Below are 20000 nucleotides of genomic sequence, written 5' to 3'. Positions count from 1 at the left end.
TTTGAGTTTTGTGATCGATCTCATCGAGAAGCAGCCCTGTGACAGCAATTAATGAAATTCCTGTACTGTAGCAGCTTAGGCTGTTAATAGTTTATCTGTAAGTATTTCGCCCCATAATAACTACTGCGATCCCGGCCCACATCCGAGGTCGGGAGGACGCGCATGCGCGTTCCCCAAAATCTCGCGGTTAAAGGGGTTATTTTTCGGCGCGACAAAAATTCCGGGCCCAAGAATTGTAAAAAAGGGGTGTATTTGTAACTTTTCACCCGGAATATTTCTTTGAAAAAGGGGGTGTTTTTTCCTCTTTCCTCTTCATCTTGAATATCATAGAAAACTTTATCTATAATCCCAGGGATTAAATTACTGAAAGATTCTGCTAGTTTTGAAAGCGATCATTCAGGATTATTTATATTTGAAATCGTAAAAATATGTGCGCTCCTAAGTTCCCTCGATCAGCTGAACTCTATAACTACGTAGTGTAGATGTAGACGGTTCGACCGTTCAGCACGCTACTACTAACGTCCACTACGGTGGAATGAGAACCTCACTCTGAGATAGGGGTACTGAGCAGTGTTCCGGATTAAAGGGGCTGCCAATGCAGGAAAACCGCGAAATGGGGGTTCAGAAAAATTGAGCAGTCCTGAAGATAGGGGTGCTTTCAAAGGGCATAATGCGTACCCCTAAAATGACACTGAGTGGGGGGGGGGCTGCAGGGACTGGCGATGCGTGACAGTGTTCTGTCAACGGCTATTATTCGTAAGAGGCAGCTGCTCGTCTTAGCATTAATTACTTGCTAATAACTGTAACGATGCCTTCTGACAACTGAGCCCCTGGCCCTGCATCCGCGCGCTTAGGCTAGTCGTCATGCGCGGAATGCTTTCCTTTCGTAGGAGCAATACACTACTAAACTAGTACTAACATAGGTTATGCCCGTACAACCCCCCGTTCTTTCTCGTCTGGCTAAGTAGGCAGTGGTACTCTCCTCCTCTACACTTTTCTTACTTACCCTAGGACGTCGCTCTGCTACCTTTCCTCTCCCTTCTGTGCTTCCCCCTAGCAGACTATCCATGCTCCTCGTATTCTAGTGCTTTTTCTTCTCGCACTATTCTTTCTTACCCCTCATATCCCATTTATCGCCAGATTCCGCCTCCAACCTACTCCCCTTTATCCTGTCCTTTTCCTACTCCTTCCTCTCCATCTACTACTTCCCAATGTTCTGCCTCTCGTCCTTTCTCTTCTTTACGTCCTTATTTCTTCTCCACTCATAGCCCTCCTAACCCCGTTCTATGCGCGTCCACCTCTCCTCTATCAACTTTATTCGCAACTCTCATGTCCCCTCCCCCTCCAGCACTCTCTCCTCGCTCATTTATCCTAGCTTTTCTGTCACCTGCCAGACTTCCGTTCCTATCTAACCTCCTCTCTCCTCCACCCATACCAGCCATCGATTTCATACCCCCTCCTTTTCCAACAAACTCCTCCAGCTCCTTCTCTCTCTACTCGTCCCATTCCCTTATACATCCTTTTCACGCTCTCCTCTCACCTCTCCTTCCCTTCTTCACATCTATCCCCTCATCCCATGCTTCTTCTCGCTGCATTATTATTTCCTCATACTTCTTTCTGACTCTTCTCTCTCCGGTCTCTCCTCTCTGCTCTTATCTTAGATAAATCTTTCTCCGATCTCTCTCTCCTCTCTTCTCATCTCTTCCTTTCTCTTTCTGCATCTGTCTCTGTACCTCTCTTTCTCTTCTCTCATCATCTCTCTCCTCCTCTCTCTCTTTCTCTCTCTCACTCTCCATCTCTCTCTCTCTCCTCTCTTCTTTCCTCTCTCTCCTCTCTCTCTCTCTCTTTCTGTCTCTCTCTTTCTCATCCTGCTGCTCTACCGTCTTTTCTCTTCTTCACTCTCTCTCTCTCTCTCTCTCTCTCTCATCCTCTGTGCTCTGCTTCCCCTGTCCTATCTTTGTGGTAGCAAACCGAGGTTTACTATTATTTGTTACCAATTTTTCTGCAACAAATTTTCTGGATACCTGCAACTATAGTCACATTATCACAGTGTCACAACGTCCTATATAGCATATTCATAAAAAAATTAATTCATTATATGCCTGAACACAATATGTCCGTGTTATGCAAATACCGCAGCCAGAATATATATTGGTTCAAAACTGAGTATACGTAACCTTCTTGGTACTTCCAAGCCAAGAAGCCCACCTTCTCTGGCAAACTAATCCAAAATATTAGGAGCAATGACCGGTTATGGGCAATAGGCACGTGTCTTTGTATGTCTTACATCAGCTTGTTAAGATCCACTTCTGCGTTATTTGTTTCTTTTTCTTCTCAGCTCGCCTGGTTACATTGGAAAGCGGCATGTGCTAGTCAGAGACACGAGAATCTGCACTTGTTTATAGTTATTTTGTCTGTAAACACTGTCAGTGAAAACAGATACTGGACACGTTTCTGGTGTCAGTGCTAGAACCTATCGGCCAGTGGTAGTCAGTAGGGCAGTTTATGTTTCATTTGCGTGTGGAAGATAGCTTACACTTGAACAGCTTGAAGAAACTTGAGTCATTGGCCATGTAGTTCCTGTTATCATATGATGCAGCTGTAGACTGCCCGTTGGATAAGAGTTGCGTTCACATAGGAGGGCATGCCCCATCAAAAACGATGACATGCTGCAATAGTATAATAACTATTCAGCTGTTTTGGATATGCACAGACTTGTGAGTCATAATGGGACTCAAAAATAGGAAAAAATCTCCTCCTTTACTTCTTCCTCCACCAGCATGTTCGAACACTTATTTGCTACATATCAATTGCTAATATCTTAATTATCTTATCTTGCTATGATGAATTTGGAATGATTTTAATTTTTTTTAAGTGATTTCAAACTAATTACGAAACCCAAGGTTTGCGCATGCCTGTTTATTGACACGTGATATCAGACAGACAAAACTTCTTTTGCAAAACACCAGCTAGCCTTCTTTTCGTGTTCTGTGAGACGCAGAAGAAATTGTACGCTGGTTTTTGCACTGGTTATGCAGTTGTTGAAAGAAATGTGCTAACTCATGCAGAAGCTCACAAAGAAAGGCAAGAAAAGAGGTAATCAAAGAAACATCTTGTGTTGTGTAGATAAGGTGTTGATATGTTGAGACCCGCCCAAGCACTTAGGCCCAGGTTTATGCCTTGTACGTCTTTGCTCAAATTTATCCTGCTATGTTTTTAATCAGCATGAATGGCATTTAATTAATTTCTCGTGCATATGCCGTACCATATGTTGCATATAAAATTAATTAGATCATTATAAATATCTCGCGTAAATATCAGAAATCAGGCTAAAAGCATGTTCAGTGTTACACCTAATTAGGGATTGTCATACATGTAGCAGTGAAACTGGTCGTATCACTAACACTATCTGTAGCCTGTATAAACTAAGCTTGGCTTGCCACTGCTATTCTTGGTCACTCTAGTATCAATATCCTGCTAATCCTTGATGTCAACCTCTGATTATGCAGGATCAGGGTATCCTATGCGCGCGAGATACCCAATCTTGCACTTTCTAAACGTATGTCAGCTGTCGCCCATAGTATACTTGCAAATTGGCAAGCCCTCTAAACCATTTAGCACCAGGAGTGGAGCGGACGTGCGCTGTTGTTGACCACCGCGTCTACTGGTCAGCACAAATGTCAATGAGCTGTACATATCACACACGTGTGAAAAGAAAAGCACCTCAGGAAAGCTATTATCAACCCTAGAAAGACAAAGAAGGCTTTGTGAGGAATATGTGTGGCGCGCTACAGGCCTACTATGTAGAAAAATATGCTACCCTTAAAAATTTTGTAGGAGAATGTGCGTGTGTGAATGTGGGCTCTTTCTAACATTAATTGTGCAGATATCGCATAATAAGTAGGCCATTTAATCGTTTTCTGATTAGCACACATTGTAAGTAGACCTGATTTCATAATCAGTAATCAATAATCAAGGCGTGTGGCGGTTTCCCGGTCCGCTCACATAGACACTTATCGTGATATATTACCCAAGCGATTAGGCAGGTAAACCTATCTAGTGCAGATCACGTATTATTTGTAACGTCCCGTTCCCTATATTGGGAAATCGCTGAATTGCACCTTCCAGTCTAGTTATTATACGGATTACCCGCACGATTAGGAGTCTTTACACTACGCAAGTAGCGTCACATCATCGGTAACCCTACTTGCCGACCGCAATTTTCTAGACGGGGCACAATACTATTGAAGTCACTGATAGCGTGCGGCAGTTGCGTGTGGAGGTACAGTCTATAGCTCACCGTCTTCCGGCTGCGAGCGAGGTGCTAGCACATGTTCTTCTGCACTCGCACTGTGGCAGAGTGAACGCTCGCGAATGCAAGGATGCTCTGCTTGCGGTAGCACAATTTTACTTACGTGCAATTTTACGGTGTTTCATGTGCATATAAGAAAAGTTTACAGCGAGAGAGAATCGCGAGGACAAAACGTTTGAGGCGAAAGTACTTAGGTGGGAACTATTCCAGACAATTCTTGGCAGTTATCCCTGAGCGGATCTCACCGACGTGTAAGTTGCAGTTCATTGGTTTTTTGGACGTGGATCGTTAGGCGTAGTCCCACGTGTACTCGTTGACTGTGCACCCATTTATGGTATTCTGTGATGTACTCTGTAACAGTGTGAGGTGGCGTGACAAACGGGTCCATCGAAAAATAGTTGATAACTTGAAACAAAGAAACTTAGCACTCAGTAGTATAGTTCAAAAAGACACATCAGTCACTCCAAAGCTTTACTACTGTTATGTACTAATTAAGGTAGTGCTATTGCCACTGCTATCAGGTAGCAAGGTTATACTTATAGTGCTTCTGCTAGGTTAGGTATCGCGTTGTGTGGCTATTGTCAGTATTGACTATTGATATGTTACGGTTATTGATGTTATTACTAACACTAGGGCTAGCGTTAACCATATAGCTTTCTAGACTAGAAGCACATGTGGCTGTAGTTGGTTATATTACTATTAGTATTAGGCCACTTCATATCAGGAGTGCATAATAGAAAATAGAGTTCATTTTCTATTATGGACTCTTGTTTATATCCAAAGGTCCGTAATGCATCAAGCATACGTTAGGACCCATATCAGGGGCGTGTACAGGGGGGGGGGTGTCCGGACCCCCCCTGCTCGCGCAGAAAACGCATCTAAGGGGGTCTAATTTCAAACTTTTTATGGGGGAGGGCCCCCCAGACCCCCCCTTCGCGTGCTCGCAAGTTTGGGTTACGGTTAGACCCCCCCTGGTACAAATCCTGTACACGCCCCTGCATATGCGTATACCTAATGGAGTTAGGATTAGAATCTTAGATTAGATCGTTATGGTGACGGTGATTGTAATGTATGTATTGGAGTGCTAAAGTATTGTTCGGCTATACTCTACTGTACAACCTGCATAGATATGCTGGTGCGAGAGCGTACTTAGGCATATATGTTACTAAAGAAGTGCGCACTTAACAATTACTGCTGTCCTTGTGAGAATGTGCTGGAAATATTGAATCTATTTTCACATGCACCCGACGACCGTCTGATTATGTGTCTGTACCCAATTACATGTACGGATATTCGAAATAAAAACCCAGTGCAGATAAATATAGCCGCCCGCCTTTCAGAAACTAAATTGATAGTTTTTCTTTAGACACGAATTTCTGTTAATCACATGCACTAACTTGTCATTTATACCACAGCATTCAAGCCATTCTATAGGTGTGTAGAGGTAGAATGGACAGTTGTAACGCATCTTGTACGTATTTGCGGGTAGCCACATCTAGTGGTCAAAGACAGCTAATCAAATTTCACGCTGCCTTGCAATATTAGTGTTTGCCCTAACTGGCTGCCATACCATATCATAGATACTTTGTGTGTCCAAAAGCCGACTTCAAACAAATCTAGCCGAGTGAGATGCAGCACTAGGCATCCTGTAACTTAAAATTGATACTTCATGCGCTTTTAGACGTTTTTTGTGTGTAAAGTTCATATGGCTTTGGTTCCGATCCGGTTGGCACTGCTAAGAGTTTTTCAACATGGTTATGCTCACAGTGCTCTAACACCAGAACGTAACTTCCCCGTTGACTTCTCAATTTTAAACAAAAAAGTTGCAGCAGACAGAAGAAGCTTGTTTAGAGTCTCTCTAAGATTTTCGTTTCCTGTGGTGATAGTTGGCCATAAATGTATCTTGGAGATCAAATGACATCGTGTTTTTTTTAATAGTTTTGACAGAGAATGACTACTATGTGATAGTAGATTAGAATAATCCTGCTATAAAAACCAGTCTTCTTTCCTTCTCCTCCTCCTCTCTCTCTGTCTCTCTCTCTCTCTGTGCTCTCCTTCCTCGTCTGTCACACACTCTTCTCTCTCTCTCTTGCTCTCTCTCTCTCTCTCTCTCTCTCTCTCTCTCCTCTGCGTCTCTCTCTCTCACTACTTCTTTCTCTCTCTCTTCTTTCGCTTCCTCTCTCTCTCCTTCTCGCTCTTCTCTTCTCTCTCTCCTCTTCTCTCTCGTCTTCTCATACTCTCGTCTCTCTCCCACTCTCTCCGTCTCTCTCTCTCTCTCTCTCTCTCTCTCTGCTCTCTCTCTCTCTCTCTCTCTTCTCTCTCTCTCTCTCTCTCTCTCTCTCTCTCTCTCTCTCTCTCTCTCTCTCTCTCTCTCTCTCTTCCTCTCTCTCTCTCTCTCTTCTCTCTCTCTCTCTTCTCTCTCTCTCTCTCTCTCTCTCTCTCTCTCTCTCTCTCGTCTCTCTCCTCTCTCGCTTCTCGCTCTCGCTCTCTCTCTCTCTCTCTCTCTCCTCTCGCTCCCTCTTCTCTCTCTCTCTCTCTCTTCTCTCTCTCTCTCTCTCTCTCTCTCGCTCCCTCTCTCTCTCTCTCTGCTAACAACTACTCGGTCTCAGGCTGGTAACTACGTAATTTAAAAAAAAATTGGTGCCCGTTGGTTATTTTCACGTGGCCAAATTATGTTTAACCTGCCCTATCGATCGCGATAGAGCTCAGTATTTGTCGCTGTGGCGACTTGGCGCGTTTCAATAAAATATAATGCCTAAATAAATACGAAATCTATTTACTACCAAAGTGCTTAATGTTTCTTTACTCTCTTTCACCTATTTTTTGCTGACAATTTGCTGTAAATGCCGTCAAATGCTCATCTGGCAACACACTGTCACACGCTGGCCGCCGCCACACACTAGCTGACATAAATATATAGTCTATTATTTTATTATTATTTTATTATTATTATTATAAACTATACATTTATGTGTCAGCTGTGCAGCAGATAGCGTGCGGTGTACTTGTGTGTTGCAATGAGCATTTGACCGGCATTTACAGGTGATTATCTAGGCGAAATAGAGTAGAAAACATTACACTTTGGTAGAAATACATTTCGTGTTTATTTACCTTTTTATTATTTAATTGAGACGTTCCAAGTGCCTGTGGAGCCATCGGTTGATAAGAGCGCGGTGTGGTTTGTGGATGAATCCAGAGTTGCTGACCTCGAAAATATATATAACTCAGTGGATATATCCTGTAGATTTCGTTGCTGTACTAAATACATACACTGCAGACCATCTTCCACCCCCAATAAAAAGTAAACTATGCTTTTAGATAACGTGCGTATAGTGAATGATGACGAAGCATACCGCATGCTGTATTATAACTTGCTGCTTGCGCAGCCTGGGTTAAATGTAACCAGATACCGTCGTAACATGGTAAATTGCCACATGTCTGAAAAATATGCTGAAATGTATTTTATTTGGGTGCTATGTGCACAGGCACGTGGAAACGTTTCAATAATAAAATGATGGTTAGTAGGTAAACGCGAAATGTATTTACTACCAAAGCTTAATGTTTTTCTACTCTCGTTTTACTCGAATTTTTTTATTCTGCGTGCGGCTTGTGTTGTGTGTTGCAGTCGAGCATTTGAACGGAAATTTCAGCAATAATAAACAGGAAAATTATCAGTAATAATAGGCAAAAGAAAGTAGAGAAACATTAAGAGTTAGGTAGTAAATACATTTCTTGTTTATTTACCATCATTTTATTGTTAAAACGTTCCATGTACCTGTGTGGCTATGGGTGCGTTAAAACCTACTGTTCTTTTGAGAGTGATGTATATACACACATGTATATATATACGCCAGGAGTAGATAATAGAGAATAACTCTCTATTATGTGCTCTTGATATATTGCTGCCAACCCTGCTGTCAAATATATGACATTCGAATTAAGGTTCAAGAGGAAGTGGTAGTGGAGGAGGAGGGGGAGAAGGGGAGGAGTAGAGGACGAGGGATAATGTAGTGGGGGGAGGAGGAGGGGGAGAAGGGAAGGAGTAGAGTGGTAGAGGGCGAGGAAACGGTGAGTGGAGGAGGAGGAGGGGGAGAAAAAGGGAGGCGGTAGAAAAGGGGGAGGTGGTATAGGAAGGAGGTCGAGGAGGAGGGTAGGAAGGTGGTCGAGGAAGAGGGTTAGAAGGTGGGGGGGGAGGAGGTAGAGGAGAGGAGGGGAGGTGGGGAGTAGGGAGAGAGAGGTAGATGAGGGAGAGAAGGTAGAAGAGGGAGGAGGGGGAGAAGGTAGAAGAGGGAGGAGGTGGAGAAGGTAGAAGAGGGAGGAGGTAAGCGGATGGTGGACAAGGTGGAGGAAGGTAGAAGAGGGATAGGTAGAGGATGGTGGGAGAAGGGGGGAGAGGTAGAGTAGGGGGAGAAGGTGGTGGAGGAGGAGGTAGAGGAGAGGGAGAAGGTAGAAGAGGGAGTAGGTAGAGGATGGTGGGAGAAGGCGGAGGAGGTAGAGGAGGGGTAGAAGTGATGGAGGGAGAGGGAGTAGGTAGAGGATGGTGGAGAATGCGGAGGAGGTAGAGGAGGGGGGAAGGTGGTGGAGGAGGTGATGGAGGAGAGGGAGTAGAGGATGGTGGGAGAGGCGGAGAGGTAGAGGAGGGGGAGAAGTGGTGGAGGGAGGAGTAGGGAGGTAGAGGAGGGGGAGGGGAGGAGTACACTGTGGGGAGATAGGGGAGAGAGGAAGGGGATTCTTTAAGTTTGTGTAATAACATCAGCCATCCAGTATACATAGCACCAGAAGTACATTATATACGTGTATAACAATTATAGATACGATATAAAATACAAAAACCTTGTAATAACCTGCCTGTCCTGTCTCTACGTACTAATACTACTATGTGGTTTCATTTGCATTTGTTTGTAGGTTTAACTGCGAGAATGTCAAGATGATCTACACTTACTGAGCAGTGGATTATTTTTTCGTGAAAGAAAAATAACTTGCACGGGTAGAAAAAAGGCCGTGCTGAGAATACGCTAGTCTTCGCGCGTGCCGATCTTTATCAGCTGCTATGGGCCAGCTGCTATAGCATATGACTGACGCCTCTGCGCTGACCTGTAGTGCCCTTACGTTGTACTTCTGTTTTTAGAGGAGCTTGTGGGTTGTTATTTTTTACGGCACTTCTAAACACGAGTGTAGTTACCCGGAAGCTGCATGTAAATGACGCCTTTGAAGTGGTGCTGATCGAATGCTTGTAAGAGCTTTGACAGGAGGATAAGCAATCTATGTAATACAATATGACTAACGACAGCATCTAGAAGACAGAGTTGAGGACACTCCCCCCTCCCCGAGTAACTAGTCTGAACTCATTGTATCCCCCAACGAAAGTCGGCGGTGAGTACTATGGTTTCATGTCTCCCCAGCCGCCACCGCTTGGTCCGCCGCAGAGAATTTCCCTTCCGCTCTATAAACTCGATTCCTAATTGACCTAGCGCTACCAAACTTGGTATACTTACACATCTGGGAGCGTGGCAGAGGTATGAACGACCTTGCCTGATCATATCCCCTTCCGCTCTCTAACTTGGCCCATTGCTAGCGCTACCAAAACCAGGTCACTACACCTTTATTTATGACCTTACCTTGACCTTGATTATATTTCTCTTCCGCTCTATAACTCAGCCCCTAATTGACCTAGCCGCTAACCAAAACCAGGTACCCGCAGCCTTTATTTGACCTTTACCTTGACCTTGATTATATTTCCCTTCCGCTCTATAACTCGGCCGCTAATTGACCTAGCGCTACCAAACTTGGTATACTTACACATCTTGGGGAGAAAGTGTGTCGCGTACCGAAACCAGGTCACTGCAACCTTTATTTGACCTTTACCTTGACCTTGATCACATTTCCCTTTCGCTTTATAACTTGGCCCCTAATTGACCTAGCGCGACCAAACTTCGTATACTTACACATCTTGGGGAGAACACGGGGGATACAGGTAGTTGGCGACAACTGCCCTTTCTAGTTTGTAACAAATCACATGGTAAACCCAAATAGATATGAAATTGAGCGCCACTGAATACCGATACGATGCTGAGTACCGTGCACAGCTCATAACACACGAAACAAAACCTTATGACATTTTGATGCAGATCCAAATCATGAGCATTTGGCAGGTTTTCAATTATACGATTTAAAAAGGAAGGCACTTTCAAATACTGAAACATTTGGTTAGAGCCATCTAATAAGGGAGTAAAAATAACTTCCAGCATGTATGTGCATATGGCAAGGAAAAAATGTCAAAGAATGCTTGAGGAATTTTAAGTGTTGTTGTTTTTTTGAAAGCAGATAACATTTTTTTTTACAGGGACAAGTGTAGTAATCAGGATTTCTTCCTAGTTAATTTTAGAGTCGGAATTTTGTTTCAAATTGTGTACAAGTCAAGGATACTTGTTGTTGTTCTTTTTTTTGAAGTTTTCTTTTTTTCAGCTAATTCAATTGTTACCATATAGTCATGGTTGCGATCAACAATTAGAAAATGCAGTTTTCCTGGATATTATTTGGCAAAAGATACAATCGTGCAGTTATTGCATGGTTCATGTATTATATATAGAATGACATGTATAGAATGCATACATGTAAGCATTTCATATGCTTGTATTTTTATTTTTGCGTGTGTTTTTAGTGTGGAATGAATCATTGCCCATGCTTACACTAATTAGTGACTGCGGAATCATCGAATATGAATTATTGAAGGGGACTTTTATACAGCAGGGCTACGTGATTTATGTTTGTGTTTATATATTTCTAACATAAAGTTGCACAATTAACGCATTCATTAAGGTCTATGAAGAGTCATTGAAGACCAATTAAAGCATATATGCAGAAAGATAAGTCTAATTTTATTTCTTGTTTTTACAGAATCAACATGATACTGCGGCTGGCAGTAACGATAGAGTTGCTAATCTCTCTGCATCTAGTACTGTCATCCCAGGTAGGTATTTTAGTCTAGTTCTACCTTACCGATTGTTAAGCTGCCCGTTCTTGTCAACTTTTTCTGGCCACTGCGATTAGTTTCTGCCATATTTTCTTGTTGCACTGCTGTACTTACTTCGAAATAAATGTGCTATCTAGCATCGTTAATCATGTTGCACAGGCAAGTAAGAAATCGATTGATATAGTGGGATCATATTTTAGGCTAGGTGATTCACATTGTGGGGTGTTGCCGACATCTGGTTTCTCGTGATCCTGGTGGTAGTTAGAGATACAGCTGGTATTTATGTTCAGCCCGTGCGTGATCAAGCCGGAAGCCTAGACAAGTCTAGACCGTGTGAAACCTTGTTTTTTATACATGTTACTATGTATGAACAAACGTCCCTAACGTTGGTAGTGTATTTGTCTAACTTGTAATGTATATCTAGGCTATATACTTCAAGCGAATTAATAACTTCATAACTTCAACTTCAACTTAAAATAACTTCAAGCGAATTGCACTATAAATTAGCTAAAATATAATGACACCACACCATAATCCCCCGGTAATAAACACGATAGCTAGTGTTTGGCGTAAACCGACCAGGCTCTCCGACTGTTACACGGCGGAGGTACCTCTCGCCACGTAGTGTTAAGCGAGATGGGAACTTGGTGCTAGTGTTTGGCGGTGCTATAATATGGCTAATAGTAATAGGGTCTATGTCTCCCTGGGTACTGCCGGAACGTACCCTGGGTACTGCCGGAACGTACCCTGGGTACTCGCCAGAACGTGATCCCTGGTACCGGCGCGTATACGCGAACGTATACCTGATAACTATCTCATATGGTTAGTGTAGGAGTAGCGTAGGCGTAGGCACTCCTAAGACTCGTTATGTGGAAGTAGGCGTGGTACGGTCTATTAACCTAATTAAACCGCAATATTAAGCCTGGCGCACATTGCCGAACATTTTCACTGAACAAATGTTTTGTCTGGGCAAATGTGCGGGTAAACAAATTGCTGAGCGCGACATTGCCGGAACAGCTTTGGCAGCGAACAACCTCGTGGTGCCGTCTTAGTAGCTTATGTTGTAAAGAGTCACGTGATCGCGCATGATTGGCACAAAAATCATGTTGACCCACATATCGTGCTGCTATTGTTACTACTTTACAAATTTTCACTAAACTTGTTCTAGGCGCATTCAGCGCACATTGATAGAACATTCGACGAATCAAATGTTCGAGATATCAACGATTTCCGATTTCAGCAACATTGTCGGAAACTAAAGTGTCGCAACTTTTTTCCCACGCGCACATTGCCAAACCATTTCATGGAACATTGCACTGATAAACTGTTTTGATGCAAAATGTTCGCAATGTGTGTGGTACGGCCCTTTAGATAGTTAACGCAGGTAACGTTCCAGTATAACCGGACCACGCAGGTACGTCCGACAGTTACCCAGAGAGACATGCATAGACCCTGCTAGCCTATACATATGCAATAGTTACAGCAACTTAATCTTGTTTACAACTTTGCCTCCACCAAAACATTATCTTCGTACTCCTAGTGATGTAAATCCATATTTTCTGAGATTGATATTTTAGTGAGAAACAATCCGATACATAAAAGCATATAGGTGGTTAATTGCCACAAGCAGTATTCCCTAATTCGTCCAGAAACTTGCAAAATCCAACACGAAGCAATAGCCTTAAACTAGAAAGGTCACTGAAACCTCACGACCGCATCGTGTTCAGCCAGAACAACTAACATGCTAACTGCAAAGACTATACGAAACGCCAGTTTGACACTGCCACTTGCATGTAGACACACCTCACTCACATCTGAAACTAATTACACACACCACACCCCGCGCCACGGAGACTGTATTACGCAGGCACGAGACCAGTTGATAGCACAAGACAAAAATACAAAGGATGACCAAAGAATGGAAAAGCACCTAACGAAGAGATGAAACAGAACAAGAAGCAAAATAACGCAAAAAAAAGAGAAAAAAAAGAAAATAGCAGCACAGAATAAAGAAAGTGAAGATGGAAAAATAGAAAAGAAAACCAAGAAAAACAGAATAAAAACAAAAAACAACATTCGAGAATAAATACATAAAAAAAACTGTAGGACCGATGTGAGCTACACAACCTAACTAGAAGAGACATGTCATCACATAAACACACACACTCCCACATGAAAACAAGGAAAGTGTATTAAGAGAGTGGCAGAAGGAAGCTCGATGAGACAAAGGGAGGTGGACAACAAGAGATGAGGCGAGAGAGACAAATAAGAGAGGACACACAGATCGACAAAATAGAAGAGAGACTACCAACTACAGAGAGGAAAAAAATAATACGGCTAGATCGAGACGCACAGACAAAAATAAGCAGGAGACAGAGAGAACAGAGAGAAGAAAAGAAGTATAAAGAGAAATAAAGAAAGAACGGATAAACAGAATATATATATCGAGCAACGTGCTAACAATCACTAGGCGGGAATTGGATAAGTCGCCGCAACACACACTACCATGAGACGAAGCAAGAGACCGATATGAGTGGACAGCCGTCAAATCCCCAGCAGAGCAATTAATAAACAAGACACTAGACGAGCCACTACATAATAACACAACAACAGATACAACAACAGCAGAAGAACTGAATCAGGTAAAATTAGGGAGCTAAGATTAACAGACTCTTGAGTTAAACAAAGCATAAATATACTTCCTAGAGATAAGCCGATCAAATATCATGTAAGAAAACATCAGAATACAGCGTGTCGCCGAGAAGCAGGCGAGCCCACACACCACACCACCACCCGATGGGGAAAAACACAGTTTCATTAAAAACTCGCGACTACAGATGGTAGCAGGATGGAGTATGAGAGAAACAAAGAATTAGAGTAAAATATACGCAGTTATGATGATAATTTGGTCTAACAGCTCAGGCTACATATAGCGATTGATGCCGGGCGACTGGCGGTAAGCTCTCTCACATGGGGGGCATTGCGTATACCGCGAGCTGGGCCCACGATTGTTCCCATAAGAGATCAAGACATTGTCTAGGGAAACTGGATGGAGCGGGTGACTGATTCTCAATCATCTCGAATAAAAACCATCGTGGAACACTAACCACGGGCTTATTTGTTTACTTCTCCAGCGGCTATTCCCATTCTGGCGTCAGCGGCGCGCACCAGTGTTTGGCTCGGTTTTCGCGTGGAACGTTGCAGGCGGCTATAGTGCGCATTTCGTAGTCGTGCTGAAGCCAAGTTTAGTTAGCGAGCGACGGATGGAGAGCTCTGCTTCCAGGTCTCGGACCTATGTTTTGATTTCACCGGCGGACACTGGTGAGAGTGGATGCGAGGTAGTTGTTGTGGACTACAGATCCATACTTCTTACTACAAGGGCAGGGCTTGCGTTCTAGGATTGGAGTCACGGAGAATGCCGCCTGGCCCCACGTGTGTGCGGAGTACTGGCGCGGCGGCAATGGCGTGCGAAGAAAACCGGCGGCCGGCCTCCGCTTGTGCTATGCACAAAGCCTGTGGTGGTCTGGGTCTATGCCACAACTAATGTCCGCGGCCGTAGGAGTGGGAAATAAACCGGATGCTTCTGGGATTTAAAGTTTTCGCGAAGAGTGTTTGCTCGCAGCAATGTGCTGGCGACAGGCTCTTCATGATCGTTGTACCGCGTGTAGCGGCGGACTGGGCGGCGGGCTCGGGAAGAACAAAGCCGTGTGGCAGTCGCCACGATGACTGCGGCGAGAGGACGAGGGTTGGTATGTGCACATGTATCGTTGCACCGATGGTACAGGTGGCCGCGACGGTGCCAGGCTGCGATTAGAGAATGGTGTAAAAGCGGTGGTGAGCAGAAAGCGGCGGTGTAGCGGGCAATTGCCTGACAGGTTATCGTAATTGGCGCATAAGGACCTTAATTACTTCGACTGCATCAGTACAGATAGGGTCAAGGACGTAGGTCACGAGCGCTGTTCCTGTGATCGCTGGGTGGCGGTAGTCGCACGACTTGCAGTTGCGCCGGAAACGGCAAACCGACATCTTAACCATCGTTTAGGTAGCATAACTCTCGAGCAGGAGAATGAATAATAATAGAGTTCGGCATAAGCTGAAGTTTGGTTATGATGTGGAGTGGAGAGGTGCTATAGGTACTTGAGGTAGCTGGCAGGGGGTTATTTCCTAGGATTTTGAAGTTTACAGCTGGGGGCGCGGGGGCGCCGCGGGGGCGGGGTCAGGTTGAACACATCACAGTACAATCCATAAGGCTGGTACTTAAAATGAGGTCTGTTAAGAAGTCGACGCAGTTGCTGAAGAATCATTGAATTTGGAAGGGCGATACCAAAATCCATCTTTCGTTGCAGTTCGCTGTAGTGATAGTGGGGGTATAGGAAGGGTAAGTTGTATGAGTATAAGTATATATATATGGTAGATATAGGGTGAGTATATAGGTATATACGGTGTACAGAGAGTGTATGCGGCGCGCCGCGTACCTGCACCGGCGGCGGGGGGCTCCGAGCGGGGAGGCCAGTGTGTGGTGTGAATGCTGCGACTGATACGAGTGTGTGGTTGCGTGGGCGGGCGCGGCGTGCGGTGCGGGCGTGCCGTGGCGTGGCGCGGCGTGCGGGTGTGTGGTTGGCTGTGTGGGCGCTGCGTTGTTGTGGCCTGCGTGCGGGTGTACTGTGTTGCATAGCTGTGCATGGTTGGTGCCAGTGCTGTGCATTTTGTGCATGTGGTGTGGTATGTGTGTTGTGTGTGTGGATGTGTGAGTATGTGTCGTGTGTGTGTGGGCGCCGCGTGCGGGTCGTGCGTTGGCGTGCTGTGTGTGTGGTGTGGGGAGCAGAGAAGAGGAGGAATGTAGAACGGAGTAGCTGAGGAATGGAACGAGAAACAAGCCGAAGAGAGAAGAATTGCAAGAAAGAGCATCATGAAGGACGGAGAAGTGTAATCGCGCGCGAGATGCGCGAGGGAGAGATAGAAGGCGAGAAGAGAGAGAGAGGACGAGAGGAGGAGAGTATATGAGAGATAGAGAGATCGCATGTAAGAGAGCGAGAGATGTACGAGATAGGAGACGAGTGAAGAGGGAAGAGAGGAGATGATGAGAGAGTTGATGGTTAAGAGATGAGGGAGAGGTATGGGTGAGAGCGTGCTTAGAGAGAGATGCATTAGAGTGTGAGGTGTTTAGAAGGTGAGATGAGTGCTGTGACGATGAGGAGAAAATTTACGTGCTGGGAGTAGGGAGAGAGGAAGTAGGAGTAGAGGTGAAGTAGCGGTGATGTTAAGAGAGATGAATGTGTAGGTCTGAGTATGTTAGTGGTAGAGTAGGTAGATGATTAGTATTGATGATGGTATTTGAGCTTTATGTGGAGATGATTATGCAGATGAGAGCATTAGATTGAGATATGTGTAGAAGGTTATTGATGTGTATTGAGTTCATTCTAGACTATCTTTTGATGGTTTGGTTGTGGTTCTGTGATATGAAGTTATTTGAATGTTATTTGATCACACCCGTTTTCTTTTTTTTTTTTTGTGTTATTTAGATGTTAGTAACTTAATTCGTACCTGTTTTTTTTTGTTTTTTTTGTAACTGATTTTTCGTTCTTTCCTGTGATTTATGAGGTGATTGTAGGTGCGAGCCGTTAGTCTTGCCGTGTGTGCGTGTATGTTGCCGTGCTTCCGCGGCGTTGTGTGTAGGAAAGAGTTTAATACATAAAGAGAGTGAGCGATGGGGTTATATTTGGAGTAGTTAAGTTATTATGTCATTTTTATTTATTTGTAGAAGACGATAGTGGATTTGGAGCTATTGTGTTAGGAATTAAAACAATTTGAGAGCCTACGTCAATGCTTGTAAGAAACGATATGTGGCAGGGGATGAATAAGGAAGACTGAAGGAAGAAATAAGATAGGAAGGATAAACAGATATAGAGGAAGAAGATGATATGTGTAAGGAGGAAATTCAGTTTGAGACCGAGATTCTCCTGATGCGATGTCTTTTGCATCAAACGATGTTGCCAGTTAGTATAAGTAGATGGCAGTGTGAAGTAAATAACCTTGCCACAAACCTTTATGAAAGTTCCTATTTAGCTAGGCAGTAGAGAAAGAATAACTTATTGATCGGTTCACTTCGCCTTCAATATGATAAAAGAAAAAACTGAACATGCAAGTACTTCATTGGTTTTTTATAGGATCTTACGAATTCCCCTAAACAGACAGAGCTCGTATAAATAGTGATACAACCACATATTGCTGCACACATTTTTATCGGCCACTCATGGGCCTCCAAACCTTCGCGTCATGCCCTGGCGGTGGCTACAGACACGACACGGAGCAAATGTTGGATTTTTAAATGCGTAAGTTAACACAGTTTTTCGCCATTTATCTCCCCCTGCACCTGAGACGATTCCAGCCACCAATAGTGAATTCAATTACTCAGGTGAATGGTGCATGCTGAGTAGACCATATTGAACCACGTACCATACTCCAAAGTGTGCACTGGACCAGCGTGCCGTGTAGATTAGTGTATACACGTCTACTTCTACATTGCTGTCTAATCTGCTTTTAGTATATAATTGGTTGAAAAATGAACCGTCATCATTTTCGCTGGCGCGGGCAATTGTTCATCCTGTTGTGGTATTCCTTTCCTTTAGAACTGCAGTGACACCTGGGCAGCCTTTTGTCCCACACACCTGAGGCGGGGTGAGGAGCGTGTACCTATTGTAAAAGCCAACAAGTTAAGGATTCGGTTAACTTAAATGGTCATTTATGATCTCGAACTGAATTAACGTGACAACGACTCAAAAGCACGTTCCTGAAGTCAGCCACAAACGTCGACTAGAAACACCCATCAAAACTTTCAGAGATTCAGTATCTTTTCCCTACTAATAATTGTACATTTACCTATAACCGGAAGATCTACTTATACTTTCAAAGTCACCTCAAAGTAGCATCATCAAAACTCAACTAGCTTACAAACTTGAGTTAACCATACTAAATAGCACGACTTCTTTAACGAACATTTCACCAAGCCACCGAAGAAAAACGCGCCGGGCAATCCGATCTCCGGCACGTTCTAGCCCACGTTAGTCTATCGTCAAAAAACACTACCCACGTTTTATCTCTGTCTTCGCTCACTTAAATTACATGTCGCAATAGATTTTTGACTTCTCCAGATATATGTCTGAATAAAAAATTAAATATTGCCTGCATTAAGTTGTTGCCCAGTAACACATATGCAGTTTCTCTCCGTCTCAAGTACAGACTACTGGGCCAATCTATTTCAATTCAACGTTCCTACCAATCTAGCACTGCACTGCATTATAGGACTTTATAGCTCTATACCTCGCTAACATTAGCTTCGTATCCGCTTGCAAACTAATGGTTTCGTGTGGTTTGTCAACCATACTATACATTTTTTTTAACATAAATCTAAAAAACCATGCTTATACTATTTATATCGTTAATATTATGTTTACTTAAATGCTACCGTGTGGTTTTCCGTTCACGAGGTCCTCAACACTTTATATCAAAAATACAAGAGATCATCGTTCAACCAGACCGCCCGCGTCAAGTTCGAAAATTCACTGTTTGCAGGATGTATAGGTTTCATTTTTTTCGTTTAAATTCCGTGGCATTTTCTTTTCCCTTGTGTATGCACTACACGGGGTTGACGGCGCCTTGTTTTCAAACTGAATATATGTGCCACGCACGCCATGTGTGTCCTATCGTAGCCATCCACCAAGTGGTATTATATAATAACTTCAAGATTAAAAATATAACAACAGTCTGAACTTAACCATGTGCCTTTTTAATAGTTTTATAGCCAAATAAAATGAATGCTACAACAACGCTTGATTCTTAATTGAGTTGAATTTCCTCCATTGAGAATAATATAAATGAATAATATTGATGACCTCCATTTTATATTTACTATCTACATCCGGCGATTATATTACATTTCTTCGGAAAATCCGAAATGATACGGTCGTCTTTAATTCTAACCAACAAGATATTTAACAGCAAATAGCATCATGTTCCAGCAAATTAGTAAGGCAATCTAATTCCCAGCAAATAGTATTAAAAGTCGGCCATCTGTCTCCTAATAATTAAGACGTCCCTGTTACTAGTATCATCAAGTTCAGTAAACGTTTCAATTTTTTTTATAAAAGTACCAACGCCGAATCGCTTAAACAAAAATATGCAGCATCTCAATCAACTTATTTGGGAATTATCTGATCATTTCCAAAGTGCAGCCTAGACTATGTCCACCCAAACGAGCTAGTTGCGCCACTCCCGTTCTCCGTAGTACAGCGAACAGCGATGTGTGACTTCCTGAGCCATCCTTCGTTGTAAGCCCATACCCTTCACAATTCTGAATACAAATTTATTTCTGCATTTCCAAAGATTTGTGTATAAACGTAAGACACACCTGAAAATAATACAAACTTCATGTAAGCATCAGGCAACACAACTTGAGAAATCCTAGGTTGCGATTTCGGCACATTATGCATTCCTTTTCTGGTATAATCAAGACTTTCGCGTTAATCCATTGAACATCAGTCAGATAGTGTGAATGCATACACCTTTATACTAGAAAAAAAGAAGCGAGTAGAAGTCATCAAAATATGGACAATACGGTATTCGAGAACCCACCTATATAAACCACTGTAACAGAAAAAAATCTAATTAAGCAATGTTCGTATAATACCGGCCACGCGGTTATCCCACGTAATAACG

The 20000-nt window shown here is 43.3% G+C and overlaps 1 protein-coding gene across 15 annotated transcripts in view; it reads left to right on the top strand.

Annotated features, from left to right (window-relative positions):
* Positions 1–4336: 4336 nt before the first annotated feature.
* LOC106810456 (papilin-like) overlaps positions 4337–20000 on the top strand; it is a 126471-nt gene continuing 110807 nt past the window's right edge. For 12 of the 15 annotated variants that reach the window (XM_014813834.1, XM_014813833.1, XM_014813831.1 and 9 more), the window contains exons 1-2: positions 4338–4563; positions 11210–11282. In XM_014813834.1, coding sequence (XP_014669320.1) covers positions 11217–11282 — 66 coding nt within the window. In that variant the 5' untranslated portion in view covers positions 4338–4563; positions 11210–11216. Of the gene's footprint in view, positions 4564–11209; positions 11283–20000 lie in introns of all 15 variants that reach the window. The other 3 variants (XM_014813819.1, XM_014813821.1, XM_014813820.1) reach the window with 1 other exon arrangement.

Source organism: Priapulus caudatus, unplaced genomic scaffold (assembly GCF_000485595.1).
Source record: "Priapulus caudatus unplaced genomic scaffold, Priapulus_caudatus-5.0.1 Scaffold442, whole genome shotgun sequence".
NCBI lineage: Eukaryota > Metazoa > Priapulida > Priapulimorpha > Priapulimorphida > Priapulidae > Priapulus > Priapulus caudatus.
The sequence above is the reverse complement of the archived record's forward strand: the minus strand, read 5'-3'. Positions and strand labels throughout refer to the sequence as shown.